The 24,744-nt window shown below is 48.9% G+C and overlaps 1 protein-coding gene across 3 annotated transcripts in view; it reads right to left on the bottom strand.

Moving 5' to 3' along the window:
* The window catches only part of LOC119969304, a 66,164-nt gene extending 42,518 nt beyond the window's left edge, over positions 1–23,646 (bottom strand). For 2 of the 3 annotated variants that reach the window (XM_038802756.1, XM_038802754.1), the window contains exons 1-3: positions 23,452–23,646; positions 19,962–20,019; positions 16,839–17,129 (exon numbers count right to left, since the gene is read on the bottom strand). In XM_038802756.1, coding sequence (XP_038658684.1) covers positions 16,839–17,129; positions 19,962–19,992 — 322 coding nt within the window. In that variant the 5' untranslated portion in view covers positions 19,993–20,019; positions 23,452–23,646. Of the gene's footprint in view, positions 1–16,838; positions 17,130–19,961; positions 20,020–22,666; positions 22,796–23,451 lie in introns of all 3 variants that reach the window. The other variant, XM_038802755.1, reaches the window with a different exon arrangement.
* Between the last annotated feature and the right edge of the window lie 1,098 nt (positions 23,647–24,744).

The raw sequence follows: 24,744 nt of genomic DNA on the forward strand, positions 1-24,744 counted from the left end.
TACGGTAATAATAGGGGACATTATAGTCAGGGAGATAGATACTGTTCTCTGCAGCCATGACTGGGAGCTCCAAAGGTTGTGTTGCCTGCTTGCCGCAAAGATAAGGACATCTCCCCAAGACAGACCTGGAGTGGGGGTGATACAGGTCCACGTAGCAACCACTTACATCGGTAGAATGAAGAATGATGAGAGAGTTCAAAGGAGTTAGGATGCAAATTAAATCACAGAACCTCAAAGGTAATATTCTCTGGATTGCTAGCTGAGCCACGTGCCAATCGGCTTATGGTCAAGCAGATTAGAGATTTAAATGCTGCGGCTCAACAAGTGGTGTCAGGTTTCCATTCATTGGTCACTGGCACCACTACTTGGGAAAGAGGACAAGAGCTGGACTCCACTTAAACAAGGCTTAGATCAGGCTCATACGGTGCAGAATGAGATATTCAGCCCATCGAGTCTATGAAAGAGCATCCACTTTATCCCCCTAGCCCCATTATCCCACCTAACCATTGGACACTAAGGGGCAATTTAGCATGGCCAATTCACCTAACCTGCACATCTTTAGATTGTGGGAAGAAACCGGAGCACCCGGAGGAAACCCACTCAGGCATGGGGAGAACATGCAAACTCCACACAGTGACCCACGGTCAGAATTCAACCCAGGTCCCTGGTGCTGTGAAGCAGCAGTGCTAACCGCTGTGCTACAGCGTCACCCTATGATTCATTCAACTGAGATTGCATACGGGGCTTTAAACAAAGAGCAGGGCAAGGTTCAGATGTGGGGAGATTTAGAAATCCAAAGAGAAAAGTCAAGACAATACAATGTGAGTCAAGACAATCGGAATGGGACAGGAAGGAACTGAGATTTTAATGCACTGAAACAAGAGTGGGAGGAGACCGAAGTGCAATAAGGTATGAGCACGAATGTAGGTATAAGTTGCAGAGGGAGAAGCAAATGCTGCTCGACATAGTTATTTCAGCCTCCAGAATCTGATGAATGATGAATCTTGATCAGATGAGCTGGTAGGTGATTAGTGATTTTTAAAAAAGATATTGGGCAGGATTCTCCGTAGCCCGACGCCGAAATCGAGACCAGCGGTCAGGCGGAGAATGGAATTCCACGCTGAAATCGGGGGCAGCGCCGGTTTGACGCCAGTCCACCATGCTCCGCTCCCTCCAAACTGCCATCATTGTGCCACGTGCCGTGTACCGTTTCAACGGCATGAGTGCGTCATTGACCGGCCCACCCGTGATGCTCCACTCCTGATGGGCCGAATTCCTGACGGCGTGGGCCACGTGTGGTTCCAACCATGTTGGAATCCGGCATGCCGGGTGCGGATTGTGTCCAGCGCCGCCACAGTTGGCTGTGATCCGTGCCGCTGGCCGGGGGTGGCTTCTGCTATGGCTAGGGAGACTGGTGGGGGGGGGGGGGGGGGGGGGGGGGGGGGGTGGCTGTGGGGTCACGGTTGGCGGGTTGGGGTCGCACATGGCTGGCACCATGTTGTCTGGCGTGACCGGTGCAGGTTGTCAGCCGTGCGCATGTGCTGCCCGGGACCTGGCCATTCTCCGGCTGTTTTCGGCGGAAGTTTCAGTCAGCGCCGGTGCCAGCCCCTCACCGGTCCTGGAATCCGTGAGGGTTTTACACTGATTTTTTTGGTTGTGAAAGACCACACATGCTCCACTGGCACCAGCACTTAGTCTCCCAAACGGAGAATCCAGCCCATTATCCCTCTAAATGGGAGCAATATTTTAAACCACAACTGGGGAGACAGAACTACTGCATCCATTTTAGAGCTTAACTAGATAAATTACTGGCAAAAGTTGAGTGAAACTTAATTCGTTAAATTAAACACATTAAATGCCAGGGCAGGTGATGTGTTGCGGATGTAGTGTTTGGGTGCTGGTAGAACTAATGTGATGCACTGCAATCACATCCACAATAAGTGTCTTCAGCTCAAAGAACTCTGGCTCCAAAGTGATGAGCTGCAGTCCGAGGTTCAGACATTGTGATGTCTCAGGGAGCGAGAACGTTACAAGGACACTTTATTCCAGGAGGCAGTATTGGTCAGACTTGGTCAGGGGTCAGGGACAGGAGGATATGACTTTGAGTGAGGCAGATATGATGTAGAGGAGCTTCAGCCTTTGCAAGTGGCCAACAGGTTTGAGGTTCTTCAAACCGGCCATGGCAATGTGGTGTGGGAAACCATTCAAATGCGGGGAAGACGACATAGTTGTAGTTGGGGAGATGGATATTGTTTTCTGCAGCCGAAAGCGTGATGCCCGAAGGCCTTGTTGCCTGCCCAGTTCCAGAGTTAAAGACATCGCCTCAGGGCTGGAGAGGATCTTAGGAGTGGGAGAAGAAGGATATAGCTGTTGCGGTCCATCTGGGTATCAATGACATGGGTAGGACTAAGTGTCATGGATCTGCCTAGTAATAGTAGTAAAATAAATTTAGCAAGGTATGATAGGATGCAATCTGCCAGCAACAGATGGAAATCTGCCTAGCAGGGGCTTCTGGTGGCGGCATATAGGAAGAAATCGTACGTTGGGTGGCTCCTGCTGGAGACTTGATTTTAAAAAAAATTTAATGCCTGGTCCCAGGGGCAATTTTTCATGAAATAAGTGCAGCAGACATAAGGAGGGAGGCCCAAAAACCAAAAGAAATCCGCCATGAAGAAGGGGACAAGTGAAGGTTCACCGTTAAGTGCAAGGGTGTGCCTGGCAACTGGAAAGGTGGCAGAGGCTGGGTCGCTGGGTTGAGCCGCACTGTTCACGTCAGAAAAGCTGACCGACGTGATGGTTTGGGAATTTGAAAAACAGTTTGCAAAGCACATGGAGGTGATGAGGAAAGGGATGATGGCGGCATTGAAGGTACTGGTGGAGGAGGCAATTGACCCGGTGAAGGCGATGTCGAAGTCATTGGTCGAGGTGTGGGAGCAGGGTGAGAAACTGAATGGAGTGGAGGAGGTCTTCTCGCAATTCAACGATCAGCTCACCTTGATTGGTGAGGCGATGCAGAAGGTGGTGGAAGCCAACAAGGGTCTGCGAGCCAAAGTGGACCTGGAAAACAGGGGCGCAACTCTCCGCTGCCCACGCCGGTTGGGAGAATAGCGGGAGGGCCTCCCGACATTTTTTGCGCCCTCCCACTATTCTCCCCCCCCATTCGCCCGACCCACGTCACGAATCGCCACTCGCCGTTTTTTACGGTGAGCGGCGATTCTCCGCGGCCGATGGCCGGGCCTTTACGCCCGTTTTTTCACGGCAGCAAACACACCTGCTTGCTGCCGTCATAAAAAGGGGCGCTGGATGCCCGTTTGGGGCATTCAGAGGCCCGTTTGGGGCTGGAGCACCACCGTTGTGCTTGGGAGGGGACAGGCCCGTGATCGGTGCCCACCGATCGTTGGGCCTGCGTCCAAAAGGGACGCACTATTTCCGCTCCGCCGCCCGACAAGATCAAGCCGCCACATCTTGTCGGGCAGCGGTGGAGAAATGCGGAACCGCGCGTCAATGGCGTGATGACATCACCCGCGCATGCGCGGGTTGGAGCCGGCTCCAACGTATATACCAGGACATAACTGTGGAGTTGGCAAATAGGTGGGCGGCTTTCGGCAGAGTGAAGACGGCACTGTATAACAGCAGTGTGCGGTTCGGCGCAGTGTATCCAGCTCAGTTGAGGGTGACCTATAACTCCAAAGACTTTTATTTTGAGACGTGGAAGCGGGCGGAGGCATTGGAGAAGGCAGAAGGACTGGGGCAGACATGAGAAATGGGACTCAGGATTATCTTGGACTGAGGGTAAGGCAGAGAGTTGGAAGATTCTATAAAGTTCTATTTTTTGTTTCATATTGTTATATGTGTTAAATGAGGTGAAGTTGCCTATTTGGACAAGGTAGGAGTTGGGAGTTTTTACAATGATAGTTTTTTGAGGTTTGTGTGTTTGTCCTGGGTTTGTGTGTTTGAAGGGGACCGCCACACTGGCTAGCTCAAGCTGGCTAGTGAACGGGAGTGAGGTGGCGGGAGGGGCTGTGGTCATTGAAGTCTGGTAGAACAGGTTTCGATGGGCCTAGGTGTGAAAAGTTGGGGGAGGGGATCGATACTGGGAGAGGTATTTTCGAGGGGATGGGGGATTCTGGGAAGGGGAGGGGTTCCATGGTAACAATGGGATGGAGCAGGCCAAGTTCAGTGGCAGGGCCCGGAGCTATGATGATGGCAGATAGGAGGGGTGGGGGTGGTGAGACACCCCAGTCTGGATAGTTACATGGAATGTGAGGGGTTTGTTGGAGGGAGGTTTTCAGTGTCATCTCGGAGGTAGTGCTCTCAAACTTGGAACCAAGGGCGAAATTCTCCGACCCCCAGCAGGGTCGGAGAATCGCCAGGGGCAGCCAAAATCCCGCCCCCGCCATGTCCAGAATTCTCCCACCCGCAAAAGGTCAGCGTGCCGCCAATCACGCCACGGAGAATGGCGGGGGCCGGCAGGAGGCTACGGGTTTTTGTGCTGCCGTTATTCTCCGGCCTGGATGGGCCAAAGTCCCGCCGCTGAGAGGCCTCTCCCGCCACCGTGGTTTCAACCACCTCTGTGCCGGCGGGATCGGCGGCGCGAGCGGGTCCTGGGGGGGGCGCGGGGCGATCAGACCCCGGGGGGTGCCCCCATGGTGGCCAGGCCCGCGATCGGGGCCCACCGATCGGTGGGTGGGCCAGTGCCGTGGGGGCACTCTTTTTCTTCTGCCACCACCACAGCCTCCACCATGGCGGAGGCGGAAGAGAATCCTCCAGCGCGCATGCGCCGATGGTGACGTCAGCAGCAGCTGACGCACCGGCGCATGCGCAAACCAGCGAAGGCCTTTCGGCCAGCCCCGGCGGCGGGCGTCAAAGGCCGTTGTTGCCGGTTTTGCTGCCAGTCGGTGTGGTGCCAACTGCTCCGGCGCGGGCCTAGCCCCTCAATGTGAGGGCTTGGCCCCTAAAGGTGCGGAGAATTCCTTCATTCCCGTCAGCTGAAACTTCACCTTCTCGAGAGTCACAAAATTCAAGTAGGTCCCCCCGCCAAGCCGTGGCACAGGGTGGAGAAACTAACCTCAACCTAACAGGACCCGCCTCCGGTCAATCAGCAAGGCGAAAGCTAAAACCTCCACCCCCGCCCGCATCCCGAGCCGGTCCGACACTCCGAAAATGGCTTCTAGGAGCCCTGGGGCAAAATTCTCCCCTACCCGGCGGTGCGGGGGTCCCGGCGTAGCGGAGTGGCACCAACCACTCCGGCGTCGGGCCTCCCCAAAGGTGCGGTTCTCGGGTCCTGTTAGGTTGAGGTTAGTTTCTCCACCCTGTGCCACGGCTTGGCGGGGAGACCTACTTGAATTTTTTGACTCTCGAGAAGGTGAAATTTCAGCTGACGGGAATGAAGGAAGTGTTTCACAATTCATGGGGACTGTTTATTATGCACTTCCATGAATTGGTTGTGATTGAACATTAGGGGGGGGGGGGGAGTCAGGGTTATCGTTGTCTTTGATTTTTTTTTAAAACTTGGCCTGGTATTATTTAGCATAGTGGTAGTGCCACACAACATAATGGAGGGTATCCTCAGTGTGAAGACAGGGCTTTGTCCTCACAAGGACTAGTCGGTGGTCACTTCTACCGATACTTCACATATCATAGTTCTTAATGGAATGAACCCTAACCTTCCAAGATCTTTGAATCTGCAGCTGTGTATACCGTAATATAGTCCATCCTGTGCTCCAATTGCTTTTAGAGCAGTCAACGGGCTCCCTTCCTTCAATGTGCTAGCTGAGAAATCCAGCATATCCCCCACTCTACCATTACCAGCAAGCCAGGGAGTCAACCCTGGTTCAATGAAGAGTGCAGGAGACCATGCCAGGAGTAGCACCAGGTATACCGAAAAATGAGGTGTCAACCTGGTGAAGCTACAACACACTACTTGTGTGCCAAACAGCATAAACAGTATTAGACAGAGCTAAGCGATTCCACACCAACGCTTCAGATCTAAGCTCTGCCACATCCAGCCGTGAATGATGGTGGACAATTAAACAACTCACTGGAGGAGGAGGCACCGCAAATATCCCCATCCTCAATGATGGAGGAGCCCAGCACATATGTGCAAAAAACAAGGCTCAGGCATTCGCAACAATCTTCAGCCAGAAGTGCCGAGTGGTTGATCCACCTCTGTCTCCTCCAGAGGTCCTCAGCATCACAGATGTCAGTCTTCAGCCAATCTGATTCACCCCATGTGATATCAAGAAATGGCTGAATGCACTGGATACAGGCTATGGGCCCTGACAATATTCCAACAATAGTACTGAAGACCTGTACTCCAGAACCTGCCACACCCCTAGCCAAGCTGTTCCAGTGCAGCTGCAACACCGGCATCTACCCAGCAACATGGAATATTGCCTAGGTGTGTCCTGTACACAAGAAACAGGACAAATCCAACCCAGCCAAATACCGCCCTATCAGTCTACTCTCCATCATCAGCAAAGTGATGGGAGGAGTCATCAGCAGTGCTATCAAATGGCACTTACTCAGCAATAAGCTGCTCACGGATGCTCAGTTTGGGTTCTGTCAGGGTCACTCTGCTCCTGACATCATTCCAGCCTTCGTTCAAACATGAACAAAAGTGCAGAATGCCAGAGGTGGGGGTGAGAGTTACTGCCGATGACCTCAAGGCAGGATTTAACGCGTATGGTATCAAGGAACCCTAGTTAAACTGGAGTCAATGGGAATCAGGGGGAAAACTCTCTGCTTGTTGGAGTCATACCTGGCACAAAGGAAGATTGTTGTGGTGGTTGGAGGTCAATCATCTCAGTTCCAGGACATCACTGCAGGAGTTCCTCAGGGGAGTGTCCTAGGCCCAACCATCTTCAGCTGTTTCATCAATGACCTGCCTTCCATCATAAGATCAAAAGTGGGCATATTCGCAGATGGCTGCACAATGTTCAGCACCATTCACTCCTCAGATAATGAAGCAGTCCATTGCAGCAAGACCTGGACAATAGCCAGGCTTGGGCTGACAGGTGGCAAGTTACATTCGCGCCACACAAGTGCCAGGTAATGACCATCTCCTAGAAGAGTGGATCTAACCATTGCCCATTGACATTCAATGGCACTACCATCACTGAATCCTTCACAATCAACATCCTGGGGATTACCATTGATCAGAAACTGAACTGAACTATCCACATTAATACAGTGGCGAGGAATCCTATGGTACTTAACTCACTAACTCACCTCCTGAATCCCCAAAGCCTGTCAACCATCTAAAAGGCACAAGTCAGAAGTGTAATGGAATATTCTCCACTTGCCTGGATGAGTGCAGCTCCAACAACACTCAAGAAACTCAACACCATCCAGGACAAAGCAGCCCGCTTGGTTGCTCCTCCTTTCACAAACATTCAAACCCTCCACCAACGAACAGTGGTAGCCGTGTGTACCATCTACAAGATGCATTGCAGTAATTCACCAAGGTTCCTTAGATAACATCTTCCAAATCCACGGACCACTACTTTCTAGAAGGACAAAAGTAGCAGATATCTGGGAACCCCACCACCTGGAGGTTCTGTTCCCCTCCAAGTCACTCACCAGCCTGACTTGGAAATCTAGCGCCATTCCTTTGCTGTCGCTGGGCCAGTTCCAGTCGATCTACCCCAGACAGCTGAGCACATTTTAGGTATAGATTTTATGAGCTCCCACAATCTATCGTTCGACCCCGTAAACAAATGTGTGTGGAGAATGGAAAAGGCAGCACGAGCCCCCGCCACGCTCACAGTTGGAGACTACGCACACAGAATTAGCGCAGTTGGAGACTTCTGGTTCGACCCTCGAGCCATTAGTCAGGACAGAGAGGTTAGGGATGTTGTGCAGCGACACAAAGCAGCTTTTACCCAGCACAAGCACAACTGTCCCGATCTCAAACCCCAAAAGCAGTACGGTTTTCCCCAAGAAGCAGAGGGAGAAATCGCAAAGGTTATCCAGAGTTTGCTTGAACAAGGCGTACTCCGTTCAGTAGCCTCAATGAACAATGCCCCAATTTGGCCCCTCAGGAAACCCAATGGATCATGGCGACTGAACATCAATTATCGAGCACTGAACAATGTAACCATAGCAGCAGCCCCCATCGTAGCCACGAGACCCGAGATAATAATAAAACAGGGACTACAGTCAAAGTTTTTTCAGTTTTGGACATTAGCAATGGCTTTTGGTCCATTACATTGGATAAAGCGTGCCAATATAAATTTGCGTTCACCTTCCAAGGACAGCAATACACGTGGATGTGCCTATCACAAGGCTTCCACAACTCCCCCTCCATTTTCCACCGACAGCTGGCGAATGGATTAGCCAAATTTTCCTGACACGATTGCCTTGTCCAGTATGTAGATGACTTGCTTCTACAGACCGACACTAAGAAAGAGCACATTTCGCTTCTCAGTGAATTATTAGGACTCCTTCAACAAATTGGATGTAAAGTGAACCCCAAAAAGGCACAAATTCCACAAGAAAAAGTAGTTTATTTAGGAACAGTCATCACCCATGGCAAACGTGAGATCGAGCAGAAATGCACAGACTCCATTGTCAAGTTACCCTTGCCCCATAATGTCACAGCCCTCCGGTCATTTCTAGGACTGGTTGGCTACTTTAGGAATCACATCGACGGTTTTGCCACAAAGGCAGCGCCCCTCTCCGAACTCCTAAAGAAGCAGCACCATGGGAATGGCTTCCACAGCACACAGATGCCGTGGATGCATTAAAAAGCGCCCTCAGTACAGCCCCCGCGTTACAGGTTCCAGATCCACTGTCCCCATACGCAACTGAAGTTGCAATAACCGACCGAACCCTTTCGGCCGTGCTCCTCCAAGAAAGACACGATTGTTTAGGCCCCGTGGCATACGCCTCACGAGTACACGCCTCCAGTCGAGCAAGGATTTTCTGCCTGCGAAAGGCATCTGCTCACAGTTTTTTGGGCTGTTCAATACTTCGCCTACATAACAGGACTCAACTCCATCTCCAGTTTAACTGAACACACCCCAACACAACTTCTCCTGGATGGTAGTTAAAGGACGGCACAGTCAGCCAAATTCGCGCCGCCCGATGGACCCTTCTCTTAAAGGGACAAGACATTACAGTAAAGACGACAAAAACAACAACTTTCCTCGCAGACAATTTACATTATGCTGGCACACCACATGAAGGTGAAATCATCCCCACCAAACACAACACAGAACCCTTTGTACCAAAGTCAGCTCCCCCGAAACCAGGCACTACACCCCACAGACCCCAGCCCACAGACACAGGAGCACCCCTTAAGATTTATGTGGATGGCTCATCCACAGTTTTGAACGGTAAAAGTATTACCGGTTGCACTATGTATGTAGAGGTCGCGCAGGGACGTGCGGTAGAAGAAATATCCTTGAAATTGCCTGGACATCTAGGCTCACAGGAGCAGAATTAGCAACTGTAGCGTATGTTGCAGAGCACCCCGACTCGTTCCTGACCCCAGCCGACGTATATTCCGACAGTCTATATGTCTGTAATAGTTTAACAGAATTCCTACCCCTGTGGGAAGCTAGAGGTTTTGTATCAGCAGATGGAAAACCCCCACCCTCAGCCCCATTACTCCAGAATATTCTAAGGATAGCTAAAGATCGGAAATATGGTATTATTAAAGTTCGAAGCCACCATTGTTTCCCCCCCCCCCCCAGGTAACGTTAAGGCAGACGCCCTAGCAAAGGCAGGTTCCAGACACGGTCACTTTTGGATTCCTCCCGAGAGTGCCCCAGTACACGCGGTTCAGGTCTCACAGACCAACATTCAGGATTTAGCTGAGGCCCAAAAGGAAGACGCACAGCTCAGGGAAGTTTTAAAAGGCAACTTCCCAGCCCCCTACAATAAATACAAGAACAAGTTGACGACACATGACGGTAAATTTTAAAAGAAGGTATTTATGTGGTCCCCACTCAGGACAGCAACCAAATTATCTGTCAATTCCATGACAACCATGGACATCGAGGCACAGAGGCAACCCTCACCCACCTCCGACCTCTCTGCTGGTAGACTGATTTGAAATCCAATGTAACGCACGACATTGAAAACTGTTTAATCTGTGCCCAGAACAATCTGGACAGATACGCAAGGAAAGGTCAGCTTAGTCACACCCACCCCATTAATGGCCCCTGGACGAATTTGCAGATTGATTATATAAGACTCCTACCTTCAAGAATGGTTTTAAGCATGTGCTCGTGGTCTTCGACACCTTCACAAAATGGGTGGAAGCTTTTCCATCCAGAACGAACACAGCTAAAGCGACAGCCAAGATCCTCACACAGCACATCTTTACAAGATGGGGACTTCCACGCAGCATACAGTCAGACCAAGACTCACATTTTACAGGACGAGTGATGAAAAATGTCCTTACAATTTTCAGAATCAGACAAAAATTCCACATTGCATCCCAACCCCAATCAAGCGGAATAGTTGAGAGAATGAATAAGACTCTCAAAGCAACCCGAAGGAAAATGGTGCAACAGCACAATAGCACCTGGGACACAGTTCTCCCCTTTGCACTAATGTTCATAAGGAACACGGTATCCACATCGACAGGATACACCCCCCACTCTCATATGACTGGACGACCCATGAAAGGGACAGAATATTTGTTAGGACTCGATTAGGCCAGCCCCGCAGTCACCGACCTCACCCATGAGAAAGCAGTACAACAGATTATCGAGAATGAAAAAGCAGCCCAGCTCGCCGCAGCTGTTAGGCTTGGGACACAAAAGTTTGCTTCGACAAGACAGTACATGCCACCGAATTTGTAGTAGGGCAGCAGGTCATGCTAGCCCTATACAACCCCAGTTCATTCCTCTCCCCCAAATTTGCAGGACCTACTCCATTTCTGATAAGGTCAGCCCATCCGTATATAAGATCACCTATCCCAATGGCAAGTCTGGATGATTTCACAGAACAACCATTCACACCACATCTCACTTGCAGCAGCAGATGAACATGTCCCGCCCAAGAACGACCTATTCCTACCCTCCCCCAACCAGTCCAGCCCATCCTCAGACACTACTTCGACTCTACCCCCCAGAGGCATGACTGCGCCTCTTCCTTCCTCCGACCAGCAGCGATAGCGACAGCTCCATAGCACCGCGACACGATTAAACCCCTGCACCAGGCCCCACTCCCAGCGACTCCGAACAAGATTCCAGCGACCCCTTTGAGACCACGTATATTAAAGCCCCTGATCCGGACCCACCGCCCGATGATTATGGATTGCCCCCTACCTTGACACGAAACATTGGCACTGAGACAATTCGTTCAGACTCATCCAGAATGATGAGTGGACCCACATCGCCCCACAACTACTCCAGTCACAAGTATGGCAACCGGGAGAAGATGGTTGCCCCATTGCGACTCTGTTCGCTATAGAGCAATGAGGTGTCCACATGATGGTAAAAAGGAACTAATGGAGGTTTACGGTGTCCTTTCTGATGGAACCTGCACAATTTTTGTTATGTTAGTTTGTTGCTTTAAATGTGTGTTACTGTAAATATTAAATGTTGTTTGTTCACCTCAAGTTTATTCATGGCCCCACGCCACCACTCTTTTAACGCCCACTGGCAGTTAAAGGAACAAGTTTGTCGGCAGACAACCAATCGTAGCTACTCTTCTGATTCGAAGGTCCAAGAGGCAACATCCACGGCGAACACAATTTCATTCCATTCGTGTCCGGTCGCTCAGGCAGTGGAGAAACGGCACTGATGCCCGCCCTGCCCGAGGACCCCTATCTGGACAGCTACGCTCGGGTAGTGCACTTACGGCACTGGTCACCGTCCTACCCGGGGATTCCACCCATTCTTACCCGCCGCGGCCCATACGTACCCCATTCTGAACTTTTGGTTCAAAACTCTTTTGTTTGTTTTCCGGCGACCCTTAGGTTGCTCTTCATATGGTATTTACATCCTCGAAGATTGGGATGGTACACTCACCGCATCGATCACACAGGCTGTGAGACTGCTCGCGCTGTGACAGCACTTTCTTCTCGGATGTCTTGTCCCCAAAATATTTGGTTTAAAAAAAAATGAGGGAGTCACAGATGGTGACCAATTATAATGGGTAATTGATAATAAAGGACATACAGACAGACATACGGGATCTTAAGCAAGATAATAACAGATATTATGCTTGTGTCCACAGGAAAACCAGAACAACAGAAGCCACAGGAAGACCACCGAAGGAAGAAGAGAACATGAAGTCAGACATCATGGTCTACATTTCGATCTTCACGGGATCCCTACAGTTGCGCGCGGACGCGACCCCCTGACCTCTACCCCAGGCCATGAATGTTTCCCATCCCTGTCACACACCACACCCAGAGACAGCAATCGACACACCAACCTGGTGTGACAAGTTTCTCACCTGGTATTCCCTGTCCTACATTGTAGAAGCGCTGTTAGTCATTGCAATACTCTGCAGCGTCATCCAGACACTGAGACTTAGGAAATGGCGAAGGAAAGCCTCCCGCACTCCGGTCTATACCTTCAGATCCCCTATTTTTGGACTTCAGCAAACCCCCCATTCTCTTTAAGTGAATTAATGTGCATCAACCTTTTTTTGTTTGTTCTAATAAAAAGATGTAAAACTCTGTGCTTGACTGCCAAGCTGCAGAGACATGTATTGCTGCTGTTGTATAGTGTATACCAGGGGTGGGCAAACTACGGCCCGCGGGCCGCATGCGGCCCGCCAAAGGTATTTCTGCGGCCCACCAAGTCATTAAAAAAAAAAAAAAAAAAAATTTTTTTAATTTTTTTTTTTTTTAATTTTTTTTTTAAAGGTTAATGGGTGGGGGGGCTGTTGGGTTACTTACTGGTATAGGGTGGATACGTTGACTTGAGTAGGGTGATCATTGCTTGGCACAACGTCGAGGGCCGAAGGGCCTGTTCTGTGCTGTACTGTTCTATGTTCTATATGAGGCGCCCAGAATCATAACCGGGTGAAGTAATTATTTTACTTAATATACTATACGGCCCTTTGTGAATTGTGAATTTCTGAATGCGGCCCTTGCACGGAAAAGTTTGCCCACCCCTGGTGTATACTGTTATAAATTCTTATAATTGACTAAGGATAGTTTAGATAAGAACAGTTAGAGGTTCCCGTGTTTTAATTGTAATGCATGCCTGAATATCATAGCGCCCCGTAGAATTTTACAATAATGTATGTATATAACCACTGGGCAGCAACAGCCGAGCGAGTAAGGGGATGGATCCAGGAGCCAGAAGCTGAGTGGGTGCGTGCGGAGGAGGCCTCCTGCATGGGAACCTCCCTCCGGGCCCTCGCCACGGCAGCACTCCCATCCCCACCCAAAAAACACTCCAGCAGCCCAGTGGTGACAGCCACCCTCCAATCCTGGAACCAACTGCGGCAGCAACTTGGCCTGACCAAAATGTCGAACAGGGCTCCCATCTGCAACAACCATAGGTTCAAACCAGCACTGACCGACGCCACCTTCAAAAGGTGGAGGCAGGACGGGGGGACACTGACAGTCAGGGACCTATACACGGACGACAGGATCGCAACACTGGACGAACTGACAGAGAAATTTCAGCTAGCTGGGGGGAACGAGCTACGGTACCTGCAGCTCAAAAGCTTCCTACGAAAGGAGACAAGGACGTACCCACAACCGCCACGACAGACACTACTGGAAGACCTACTGGACGCAAGTATCCTAGAGAAAGGGAACTGTAGTGACATGTATGACCGACTGGTAGATAGGGACGACACCGTACTGGACGCAACAAGGAGGAAATGGGAGGACGACCTGGGGATGGAGATCGGGTGGGGACTCTGGAGCGAAGCACTGCATAGGGTCAACTCCACCTCCACGTGCGCAAGGCTCAGCCTGACGCAACTAAAAGTGGTACATAGAGCCCACTTAACAAGAACCCGTATGAGTAGGTTCTTCCCGGAGGTGGAAGACAGATGTGAACGGTGCCAAAGAGGCCCGGCCAACCACGCCCACATGTTCTGGTCTTGCCCCAGACTCGTGGAGTACTGGACAGCCTTCTTCGAGGTAATGTCCAAAGTGGTGGGAGTGAGGGTGGAGCCATGCCCGATAGTGGCGGTCTTCGGGGTTTCAGAACAGCCAGATCTATTCCTGGGGAGGAGGGCAGACGCCCTTGCCTTTGCCTCCCTGATCGCCCGCCGTAGAATCCTGTTTGGCTGGCGGTCAGCAGCACCGCCCAGAGCTGCGGACTGGCTGTCCGACCTCTCGGAATCTCTCCAAATGGAGAAAATCAAATTTGCCATTCGAGGGTCGGACGACGGCTTCCACAGAACGTGGGAGCCATTCATGCAACTGTTCCGGGACCTATTTGTGGCCAATGTACAAGAGGAAGAATAGTCGGGGGAAGGTAGCGGGAGGGGGGGGGCTACAGGTTCGTTACGGGGGTTCGATGGCTAGCTAAGGCCCAAAACCAAACTAAATAAACATGTTGAGGGGGGGGGGGGGCGCAGTTACTACTACGAAGATGCTTACCTGTAAATATGTATGTTAATTTTTGCGTGTTTGTTTTTTTTCTTTTTTCTTTCTCCTAACAATTTGTAATTTGTTCAATATAAAATATGAAAACTGAATAAAAACATTTATAAAAAAAAAAATGTATGTATATAAAACAATTTAGGTAAAGTTCCCATCCATTGGACAGAGTAGAGTAGAGCCTGTCCCTGATTGCGGGTGCTCGACTTAGGCAGAGAACAAAGAAGATGCAGTAATATGATCCTTCACGCTTCGCATTGAGGATCTCAAGGAGGGAGTGTAGCCATCTGGGATGGCCACATCCAGAATACAAAATGGACGCTCACAGAGAATATAGGGAAATGCGGACAATGCTAGACAGCAAGCAGGCACAGAGCCTGAATGTATATTTGGGAAGCAGTTACCAGACGGAATCAAAACTCTGGGTCGATTAACATATTGATGGCCCATCTCCGAGGAACAAAGGACTAACACTCAGGGAGTTGATACTGTCGCAGACATCCTGGCGCCAATACCCCAACCGAAAGACAAAAACAAAGCAAGGCCAACCGCCACCTAAGACACGCCCAGCCATCAGGGCACCCACCCCTTTATTGGTTTAGATCGATGACAATGATCAAGAAGCTGCCCAATTAATTGGGGCCAAGTTTAAGGCCCGCCTAAAAGTGCGCGAAGCTCCTCCAAGTATAAGAAGGAACCCCCACGAGAGATTCGCTCTCTTGGATTTGGCTCTCAAGCGGAGAGACCCTTCCACCAGTATCACCAGAAGCAAGTAAGTTCAAGGTCAACGCTCGCTACCAGACGGATGACCTTAGCTGTTCTTCTGTATCTCTTCGAACCCAACAGCCTCAGATCCGAACAACAGCCATTGTTCCTCTGACTAAGTGGGCACGCGCAGTTAAGCATAGGCGTTAGAGATAGTTTAGTTTGTAGTACTGTTGTGCATGAGTAGATCTTACTGTGTGTGTAAATAAATAGTATTGACTTTAAACTAACTAACTGGTGTATTGGCTCTTTGATCGGTATTTGGTTTGAACCTAGTGGTGGTATCGAGAGATACCTGGCGACTCTGAAAGTAAACATAATTAGGATTAAGGAAGGCGACCATATTGACCGCCATATTTATAACCAAATAAATATAGCAACAGCATTTAAGAGTCAATCCCATTGGTGTGGGTCTGGTGTGACACATAAATCAGATTTTCTTCCTTAAAGGGTATTAGTGAACCAGACGGGTTCTGTACAACAATCAACAATGGTCATCATTAGGCTTTTAATTAAAGATTTTTATTGGGAACCCGGGTCTCCAGAGCATTACCCTGGGTCTCTAGATTACTCGTCCAGTGACAACACCACCATGTTTCCGCCTCCCCCTATTAGCAGGGATGTGAGACTTCAGTTGGTAGGAGAGATTGGAAAAGATAGAACTGCCCTCTATGGCGATCTGATAGAGGTTTTAAAGATGCAAAGGGGTTTTGACAGATCACCTTGAGAAAAACTATTACATCTGGCGAGTGAGTCAATAACTAGAGATGTGGCGACCTGAATCATTAACTGTTTCTCTTTTCATTAATGTCACCTGCTAGACGGACATCATTTCCTGTTTATATTCGTGGCCCCTAAGGTCTGACCCCCTGTAAGGTGAAACATTGGGCTTGATCGAACGGCTATGCTGCGCCAAGGCGCAGCGTGGCCGATAGAAGCTGGGAGACCCCGCTCCCCGTGATCTATCGGCTTGCAACGCCTCGTGAGAACTAACGCAATCTCATGAGACTTTGCAATGTAAACCCCGACCACTGTCTTGCTTTAATGTACAGATTCCGGAGTTACCCGAAGCTGAGATCGATCTCCTTTGCCTCGGAGACCTCGGGCGAGCGCTGTTCAGTACTGGTCTCCACAAACGGGGACCAGACGGAACAGCACTCGTGGGAGTATCCCAGGACTTCTATAAAGTTATCTCTCAGTCATTTATTTTGGAGATAAAACAGCCCCAGCCTGTTCAATTGTTCCAGATGGCTGCACTCTCTGAGTTTTGATATCTTCCTTGTAAATGCCTTTTTCAATGCTGCTTTTCAATGCTGCTATGTTCTTCTCACAATATGGAGAGCAGAACTATTCATGTTCAGTATGATCTAACCTAGGTGATGTAGAGTTTAACAAACTTCTGTTTCTCAATGCTATTTCCTCTAGAATTGAGCCACAGTCCTTGGTATGCATATTTTATCACCTTGTTGACCAGTTTATTGAACATGTTTTGACATCTTAAGTTACTGTAGCTTTGTTTCAATCAGGACACAAAACTAACCAGTGTCTCCTGCCAGCCAGGCTTTCAGACGGGGGTAGTGGTGTTTGCATCTCCCCAGGCACTCTATAAATAGCCGCACATCCTTTTCATTCATCTGAAGCTGCACAATCTCCAGCAGCTTGCGTGCTTTCTGGGGTGGGATCTTCTCAGTCCGAATTTCGTAGTAATTCTCGTGGGTCAATAGCTGTGAAGCAATCATTTGGTCGAGTAGTGGGTCTATGTTGTACAGTGCAGACACCAGGACATCGTGTGAGCTCTGGAGGTATATCTTCATGGAGTCTCTAGCCTTTCCTGTAGCAAAAGGGCAAGAAAATATTGATGTTTGGCAGAAATAATAACTTGCTTATTAATAGTCATCTGGTGGAACAGAACTTGAGTAATGCTGAAAAAAGAGACGTGCTGTCTAAGTTTTTTTTCTTGCACTCATCAGGACAGATGACAAGATTACCAACAGTAAAGGGAACAACAGTTTATACTGCATGAGAAGAGTGTGCTGATAGGTTGGCCAGAGGCCTCTCATTGGTAGAGATATAAGAATACATCCAGGCATTGCACCATTTTCAACTAAACAAAAGCTTGGAAAACAGCCATTCTCTGGTTCATTCCCCATGTCAATGCCTTGACCAATCAGAGTTGATGTGCCTGATTTGAATTTGAACAAAAGCTGGACAGTTAACTGCCCCCTGCTGCCTTATCCATAGCAATGCCTCTACCAATCAGAGTTCTCTTGCCATCCAATCCGCACTCTCTCCTCATTCAATACAAATTGTTGTTTCCTTTACTGTTGGTAATTTCTTTTGAACTGTCCTGATGATTGGAAGATGAAAAGCTCTGACAGTAAGTCTCTTTTTTTCAGAAATACCTTGCTTATTCTTTTCAACATACCAACATTCCAACTGGAGCAAATCATGAGAAGGTTGACCTTGTAGGGAAAATTGTTTCTCAAGGCTCTGCTGCCTTCGCCTGAGACACTGCCCGGTGCAAAACCTGAGAGCACTGGGACATGATGGAAAAAAAAACATAGTGTCACCTCAGCTTCTGGCAGTCACAGTACTATCACAGCCACAGATGTGAGGTTATGAGGTTAGGTGGGCCTTCTCAAGCGCAATGGTCTTCTGAAGATCATCTGACACTAGGGGAGGCTTATCCACAGCCCCCGTCTGTTGTAGGGTTTGCAAACCCTCCAGGATTCTCCTGGACTCTCCAAGGATTGAAGTTTGAATTCCAAGGCATTAGTGGGAGCAACCTGGGAGAAAAATTTAATTCGGGGGACATTTCACAAAAAAGGTCTTGCAAGATTTTTATTTATTATGTGCAAAATTGTAAGGTTTTTGGATGATTAGAAATAAAGAAACTGTTCCCCTTGGCTGTAGGGTGAAGAGCTGGAGGACACTGATTTAAGGTGAATGGCAGAAGAACCAAAGGTGACATGAATACATTTTTCTAAAACACAGTAAGTAGTTAGTATCTGCAATGCGCTGCCTAAGAGTGTGATGGAAGAAGATTCAACAACGGTTTTCAAAATGGAATTGGATAATTATCCGAAGAGAAATAAAATTACAGGGAAAGGGTGAGTGAGTGGGACCAGATGAGTTGCTCTTGCAGAGAGTCATGAAGAGTCAAACACAGTCATGAAGGGCTGAATGGCCTCCTTTTGTGCTGTAACCAATCTATAATTCAATGAATGAAATGAAAATTGCTTCTTGTCATGAGTAGACTTCAACGAAGTTACTGTGAAAAGCCCCTAGTCGCCACATTCCGGCGCCTATCTGGGGAGGCCGGTACGGGAATCGAACCGTGCTGCTGGCCTGCTTGGTCTGCTTTAAAAGCCAGCGATTTAGCCCAGTGAGCTAAACCAGCCCCTGGCCCCAATGTTGGGAGATGGAGATGTTTTTGAATGCCAGTCGAGGATCATATAATCAGGTAATGAGGAAACTGTTCACTTTCCAGTTGGCACGAGAAGGTGGGGCACCATGAGGATGGGTGTACCGAGTGAACGATGGGGTTGTGGGGGGTGGCTGTCATGTGATGGGACTTCCAGGAATACATCCAATTAAATTGGCAACTTGCATTCTACACCGTTGATTTTTTTTTGGACATCACATACAACACCAGAACAATCCCCTAAGATACCGCAATGGATGTGCAGGAGGCAAGAACAGTGGTCCATTTCAACCCAGATTTTATTTTTCTTTTGGAACAAAAGGGATTACTGGATGTTCAAAATTCTTTTGTTTTTAAATTTAGAGTACCCAATTCATTTATTTTTCCAATTAAGGGGCAATTTAGCGAGTCCAATCCACCTAGCTTGCACACCTTTGGGTTGTGGGGGCGAAACCCACGCAGACACAGGGAAAATGTGCAAACTCCACATGGACAGTGACCCAGAGCCTGGATCGAACCAGGGACCTCGGCGCCGTGAGGCTGCAGGGCTAACCCACTGCGCCACCGTACTGCCCTAGATGTTCAAAATTCTGATGGGATGGGGCAGAATTGATTGGAAAAAAAAGCCTGTTCTCAGTGATTGAAGAATCTGGACTGAAGGGCCACAGACAGTAGATTAAATGAGAGAGATTCTGAGTAAAACGGTCAAAAGGTTCCAAAATGTGACGATAACATTAAATTTCAAGGGCAGCACGGTAGCATTGTGGATAGCACAATGGCTTCACAGCTCCAGGGTCCCAGGTTCGATTCCGGCTTGGGTCACTTTCTGTGCAGAGTCTGCACATCCTCCCCGTGTGTGCGTTGGTTTCCTCCGGGTGCTCCGATTTCCTCCCACAGTCCAGAGATGTGCAGTTTAGGTGGATTGGCCATGATAAATTGCCCTTAGTGTCCAAAATTGCCCTTAGTGTTGGGTTGGGTTATTGGGATTGGGATTGGGAGAGGTGTTGACCTTGGGTAGGGTGCTCTTTCCAAGAGCCGGTGCAGACTCGATGGGTCGAATGGCCTCCTTCTGCACTGTAAATTCTATGAAAGTCTATGAAAATCGAGGGCCATGGAGATACCAAAGGTGTGGTGAATAAAAATTATAAATTACATGTGGGAGGAACAGTTTGTCAGTGTACCTGTCTGGTGAATTTATATGAGGAATAAGTCATTTTGAAATAAGATGCACCAACTTACCTGCAAGCGGAACCCCTTCAAATTGTGCCATTATTCAGCTGAAAACAGCTTTAAAACTCTGTAAAGATAAAAGTGAAGTCACAAAACCATGGAAATAAGAGGAAGTAAACAAATTATATCCGAGACTCTGGCCCCAGATAGAATCAGTTACACCAGAGCTATTATTTTGTAGTCTGAGGTCAGATGAAAACCCAGCTGAATAAGGGAAAGAAAATACTTTCATTTGTACAGAAAATTTTCACCAATGTCCAAAGATTGAACAACCACTAAAGTACTTCTGAAGGGTAGTACTTTGACAAAGAGTCATCGAACTCGAAACGTCAGCTCTTTTCTCTCCCTCCAGATGCTGCCAGACCTGCTGAGATTTTCCAGCATTTTCTCTTTCGTTTCAGATTCCAGCATCCGCAGTAATTTGCTTTTGTACTTCTGAAGGGTCGCCACTGTTGTAATGTAGGAAATGAGGCAGCCAACGTGAGCACAGCAAGATCCCACATACAGCAAAGTGATAATGACCAGTGCGTGGTCATCCATTTTGGACAAGAAAAGAATAAATCGCAATAATTTTTATATGGTGAAAAGCCAGGAATAGTGGAGGTTCAAAGAAATGCAGGATCCATGTACACATATCACTAAAATGTTGGCATGAATGAGGTGGGGAAACACATGTTAGGGTTTAATAGAGCCTGTCGGAGTAGACGAGGAGGCAGGCAGGCCAGCATCATCATGGGGGAGACTGGGCAGCCCATTCGTGCCAGTGGGAAAAATGACTCACTCCCCATTTATTTAGTGGTGGAACGGATTGATGTGGGGAGTCTGCCCGCCAGCTAATCATGCTTATTATTGAGCCACTTATAGACCTCTATCGCTGAGCCATTGAATGTTAAAAAATGTCGGCCATACATGCTGTGTCTTTCTACGATAAAGGAATGGAATCAGAATTAGTGTGATGGGAAAACTCTCAAACAATTGGGCAGTGTGTACTTTTCACCCACACCATCAAGACATAACCTGTGACCTTGCACAAGTTTCCCATGCCTCCTGAAGGGCACCCAGAAATTTCTATCAGCTGGCCTCCAAAGGGGAGGGAGAACTGCGGGCAGGGGGTTCCCTCTTAGTACCCCGTGACCCAGCCCTCCATCTGTCTCCAGTGATGATACCTGGTGAAGGCCTGGCTCCCTAGTGACACTGCCTGTGTTGTAGATCTGTTAGCCTTTGATTGGCCAGCAGTTTGCAGGGAGCCGCATTTCCATCCTACTGGGGACTTAATTTTGTGGGAGGCCCAACACTTAAGTGCCTGATTGCACTTAAGTAACCTTGGGTACCCCTTGGAGATGTGACACTGGTTTCCCACCGATGGGATGAACCTGCATCACCTGCATTAAATTCTGCCAATGAGTCTGATCTGATGAAATGTCAGTGTTATAAAAAAACTATAAAGATCCAGGAACTAATTGTCATGTGAATCGATATTCCAGCGATCCACATTTTACTGCTGCACTGCAGTCACGTGCCGAGTAACAGTGGGCAGGATTTTCCAGCCCTTTCCATCGGTGGGATCTGCCAGTCCTGCCAAAGACGCCCCCTCGTGGCGGAATCCCCCGCAATGTGGCCGGCGGGCAACACAAAAGACTTCAGCAGGAGCAGACGATTCTGCCAGCAGCTAATTGGAAGCTGCCTCTGCTGCCGGGGAAAAAAAGCTGCGGGAAGGGGGGGGGGGGGGGGGGGGTGAGAGTTGGGAAATCCTGACCAATGTCTTCACCCGCTACACAGAGAGAAGCAAGAAAAACACTCGATGAAGCTCCAAGTGTGGTCAAAGTGTGATTATTTCTAACCTATGCGAATCAAAACACATAGTGGTCACTGACCAGAAACATTGAACGTGTTTCTCCCTGCAAAGATATTGCCAGGACTTGGGCCAGAATTTTTCAGCCCTTCATGCCGGTGAATCTTCCTGTACTGCTACTGGGATTTTAGCCTTTCATCTAGATGTTTGAGTTGGGTGTTTTTGACCAGTGCAGGTGCGATGGGCCGAAGGGTTTTCGATGCTGTTTACCTCCATGACTCTATAGGTTGTGTTATAAAGTGGAGAAATTGTTTTTACACCGACACTAAGTCCTGGTTACACTGGGCGTGATCAATGGCCATGCTGCGCTGGCAAACCAGCTTGCACAGTGTAGAGTGGTTGAAACAAGCCGGGAGTTCCCTCTCCTGGGATCTACCCAGCTCGTGACGCCTCGCAGGATCCAACACGATCTCGCGCGACGATGCAATGTAAATCTCGCCCATTGTGGGCGGGATCACTTTTTGGCAAATCTGCATATTAGAGCGAGACAGCTAGCCTCATTCTGATGTGGAGATTCCCAAGGTACCTGAGGCTTTGAGATTCATCTCCTTTGCCTTGGAGACCTTGGGCAAGTGCTGTTCAGCACTGATCCCCACAAATGGGGACCAGATGGAACAGCACTTGTGGGGGTCTCCCAGGGGATTGGAGCTGCATGACCTTTGGGCAGGGTGGTATGCTGGTGCCACATGGGCACCCTGGTACTGCCAACTGGCATAGGCAATGCCAGGTTGGTCTGCCAAGGTGCTAAACTGGCATATTTTGTGTGATTGGGCTGGGGGTGCCTTGTGCCACATACCCAAGCCAGCAATGAGGTTGTTGGCATCTATCTCTGTAATATCACCCGACTCTGGCTTTGCCTCACCTCATCTGCTGGCGAATCCCTCACCCAGGCCCTTGTTATCTTCAGACTTAAAGATTCCGATGCTCTCCTGGTCAGGTTCCCATCTTCCATAACCTGGAGTTCACCAAGTCCAGTTTTCGCTGACTGACACTGGTTTGTAGTCAAGTAATGGCACAATTTTAGAATTCTCAACCTTCTTAATCCATGACCCCACCCCTCCCTAGCTCTGTACCTCCTCCAGCCTTACAATCTTCCAAACTCTCTGCATTCCTCCAATTCTGGTCACCTAGTGAGATAAATATTCCCAGCTAGGATTGCAAAGGGAGTCAGATGCTGTGCTGTGCAGATCCTTATAAATATTTGTAAACAAATCTTTAAAACGATCACTGTCAGCCTCCTCTACGTCATTATAAGGGGTTAAAAGAGAGATTGATAGGATATAGAGGGAAATAGTTTCCTTCGTGGGCAAGACTAGGACAAGGGAACATACCAGCAAAATTAAAACCAACCCAGTTAGGAGACAAGTTAGGAAATTCTTCATGCAGAATGTGGTGGAAAAAATGGAACTCTCTCTCACAAGAAGCCAATGTTCAATATATAATTTTGGGTGGGGCACAGAAATCAGCATCCAATTAAACACAAGGTTTGATTCAGCAGTTCACTCAGGACACTCATTGCTGTATCTGAGCAAAACAGTTTTTATACCTCTCGACTACTTTAAGTGACCCACTCTCAGATAAGGGGCAATCTCTCATAGCTATCTCGCTTCTTTGAAATGGAGCATATTCTGCAATCGCAACCCTTACCTTCCCGGAATGTCCCTGAACATGCCAGACAGAAAGACTATCCGCTGTTGCTCAACTTCCTTGTCAGTGAGTTTGAATTTAGGTGGACAACCAAAATCACGCCCAGGAAAAGAACTCGAGACATGGTCAAACATCGGCTGTGCACTCAGACTTGTCAGATCAGCCTGCAAATCTTTGCACTGCTGCATATCCCCCAGGAGAGGAAGTGAAAGTAAATACTGTCACTGTATTCACATCTACTGAACTTTTCCGGCGTAGATCCAAATGCCTTGGTTGCAGTACTCTGGTTCTGTGGTTTACTAACTGTGTAAGCTGCACTCCCTCTCCCCCCCACCCACTGCCCATGTACCCAACCCTTGTCTCCACCAGTGTAACTGGATGCACAGCCCTCAACTTCCTGCTATCGGTGTCCGATTTGGGGAGAGCCCCAAAGATATGCTGGGGAATCCCTCTCAGACAACACGGTGGCACAATAGTTCGCATTGCTGCTTCACAGTGCCAGGGACCCGGGTTCGATTCTGGCTTGGGTGACTGTCCGTATGGAGTTTGCACTTTCTCCCCGTGTCTCCGTCGGTTTCCTCCTGGTGCTCCGGTTTCCTCCCGCAGTCCAATGAAGTGCAGGTGAGGTGGATTGACCATGCTAAATTGCCCCTTGGTGTTCAAAGATGTGCAGGTGTGGTGGGGCTAAGGCATTATGGGGATAGGATGAAGGAGGGGACCTAGGTAGGGTCCTCTTTCAGAGGGTCGGTGCAGACATGAGGGGCTGAATGACCTCTTTCTGCACTGTAGGAATGCATGTAAGTTCCCAGGTAAGGGTTTACCCAGCAATTGTCCAGAAGCGCTAACCTCCCCTGGGCAATTGCACTGGGCTGGAAACGATCCAACAAAGCAATCTAATTTGGTAACTTTGGATGGTTCTGTCAGCATTACACAGATAATTATTCTGAAAGAATTAGAAGAAATAAAAGCATTTCTAATTTCAGTGTAACTATTTGAAAGACCCAGACCAGTTCCCAAATGGGACACCCCGAACACTCCCGAGTCCCCAGGGGACTCTCTCAACTAAGCACCCCACACCCCAATGGTATTCCTCATCTACATAGGATTCCCCAACCCCCCTGACCTGGACCCCCCCCCCCCCTTGTCTGGCTCCTCTATCCCCCATGTCTGACTCCCTGACCTCCCAATATTCCGCCAATGACCAACCTCTCCATCCTCACAATCCCATCCACATACCTTAGATACCTACTTGCTCCCTGGCCTGTTACTTTCAAAGGGACCTTTAAATTCAAC

The sequence above is a fragment of the Scyliorhinus canicula genome, chromosome 7 (assembly GCF_902713615.1).
Source record: "Scyliorhinus canicula chromosome 7, sScyCan1.1, whole genome shotgun sequence".
Lineage (NCBI taxonomy): Eukaryota > Metazoa > Chordata > Chondrichthyes > Carcharhiniformes > Scyliorhinidae > Scyliorhinus > Scyliorhinus canicula.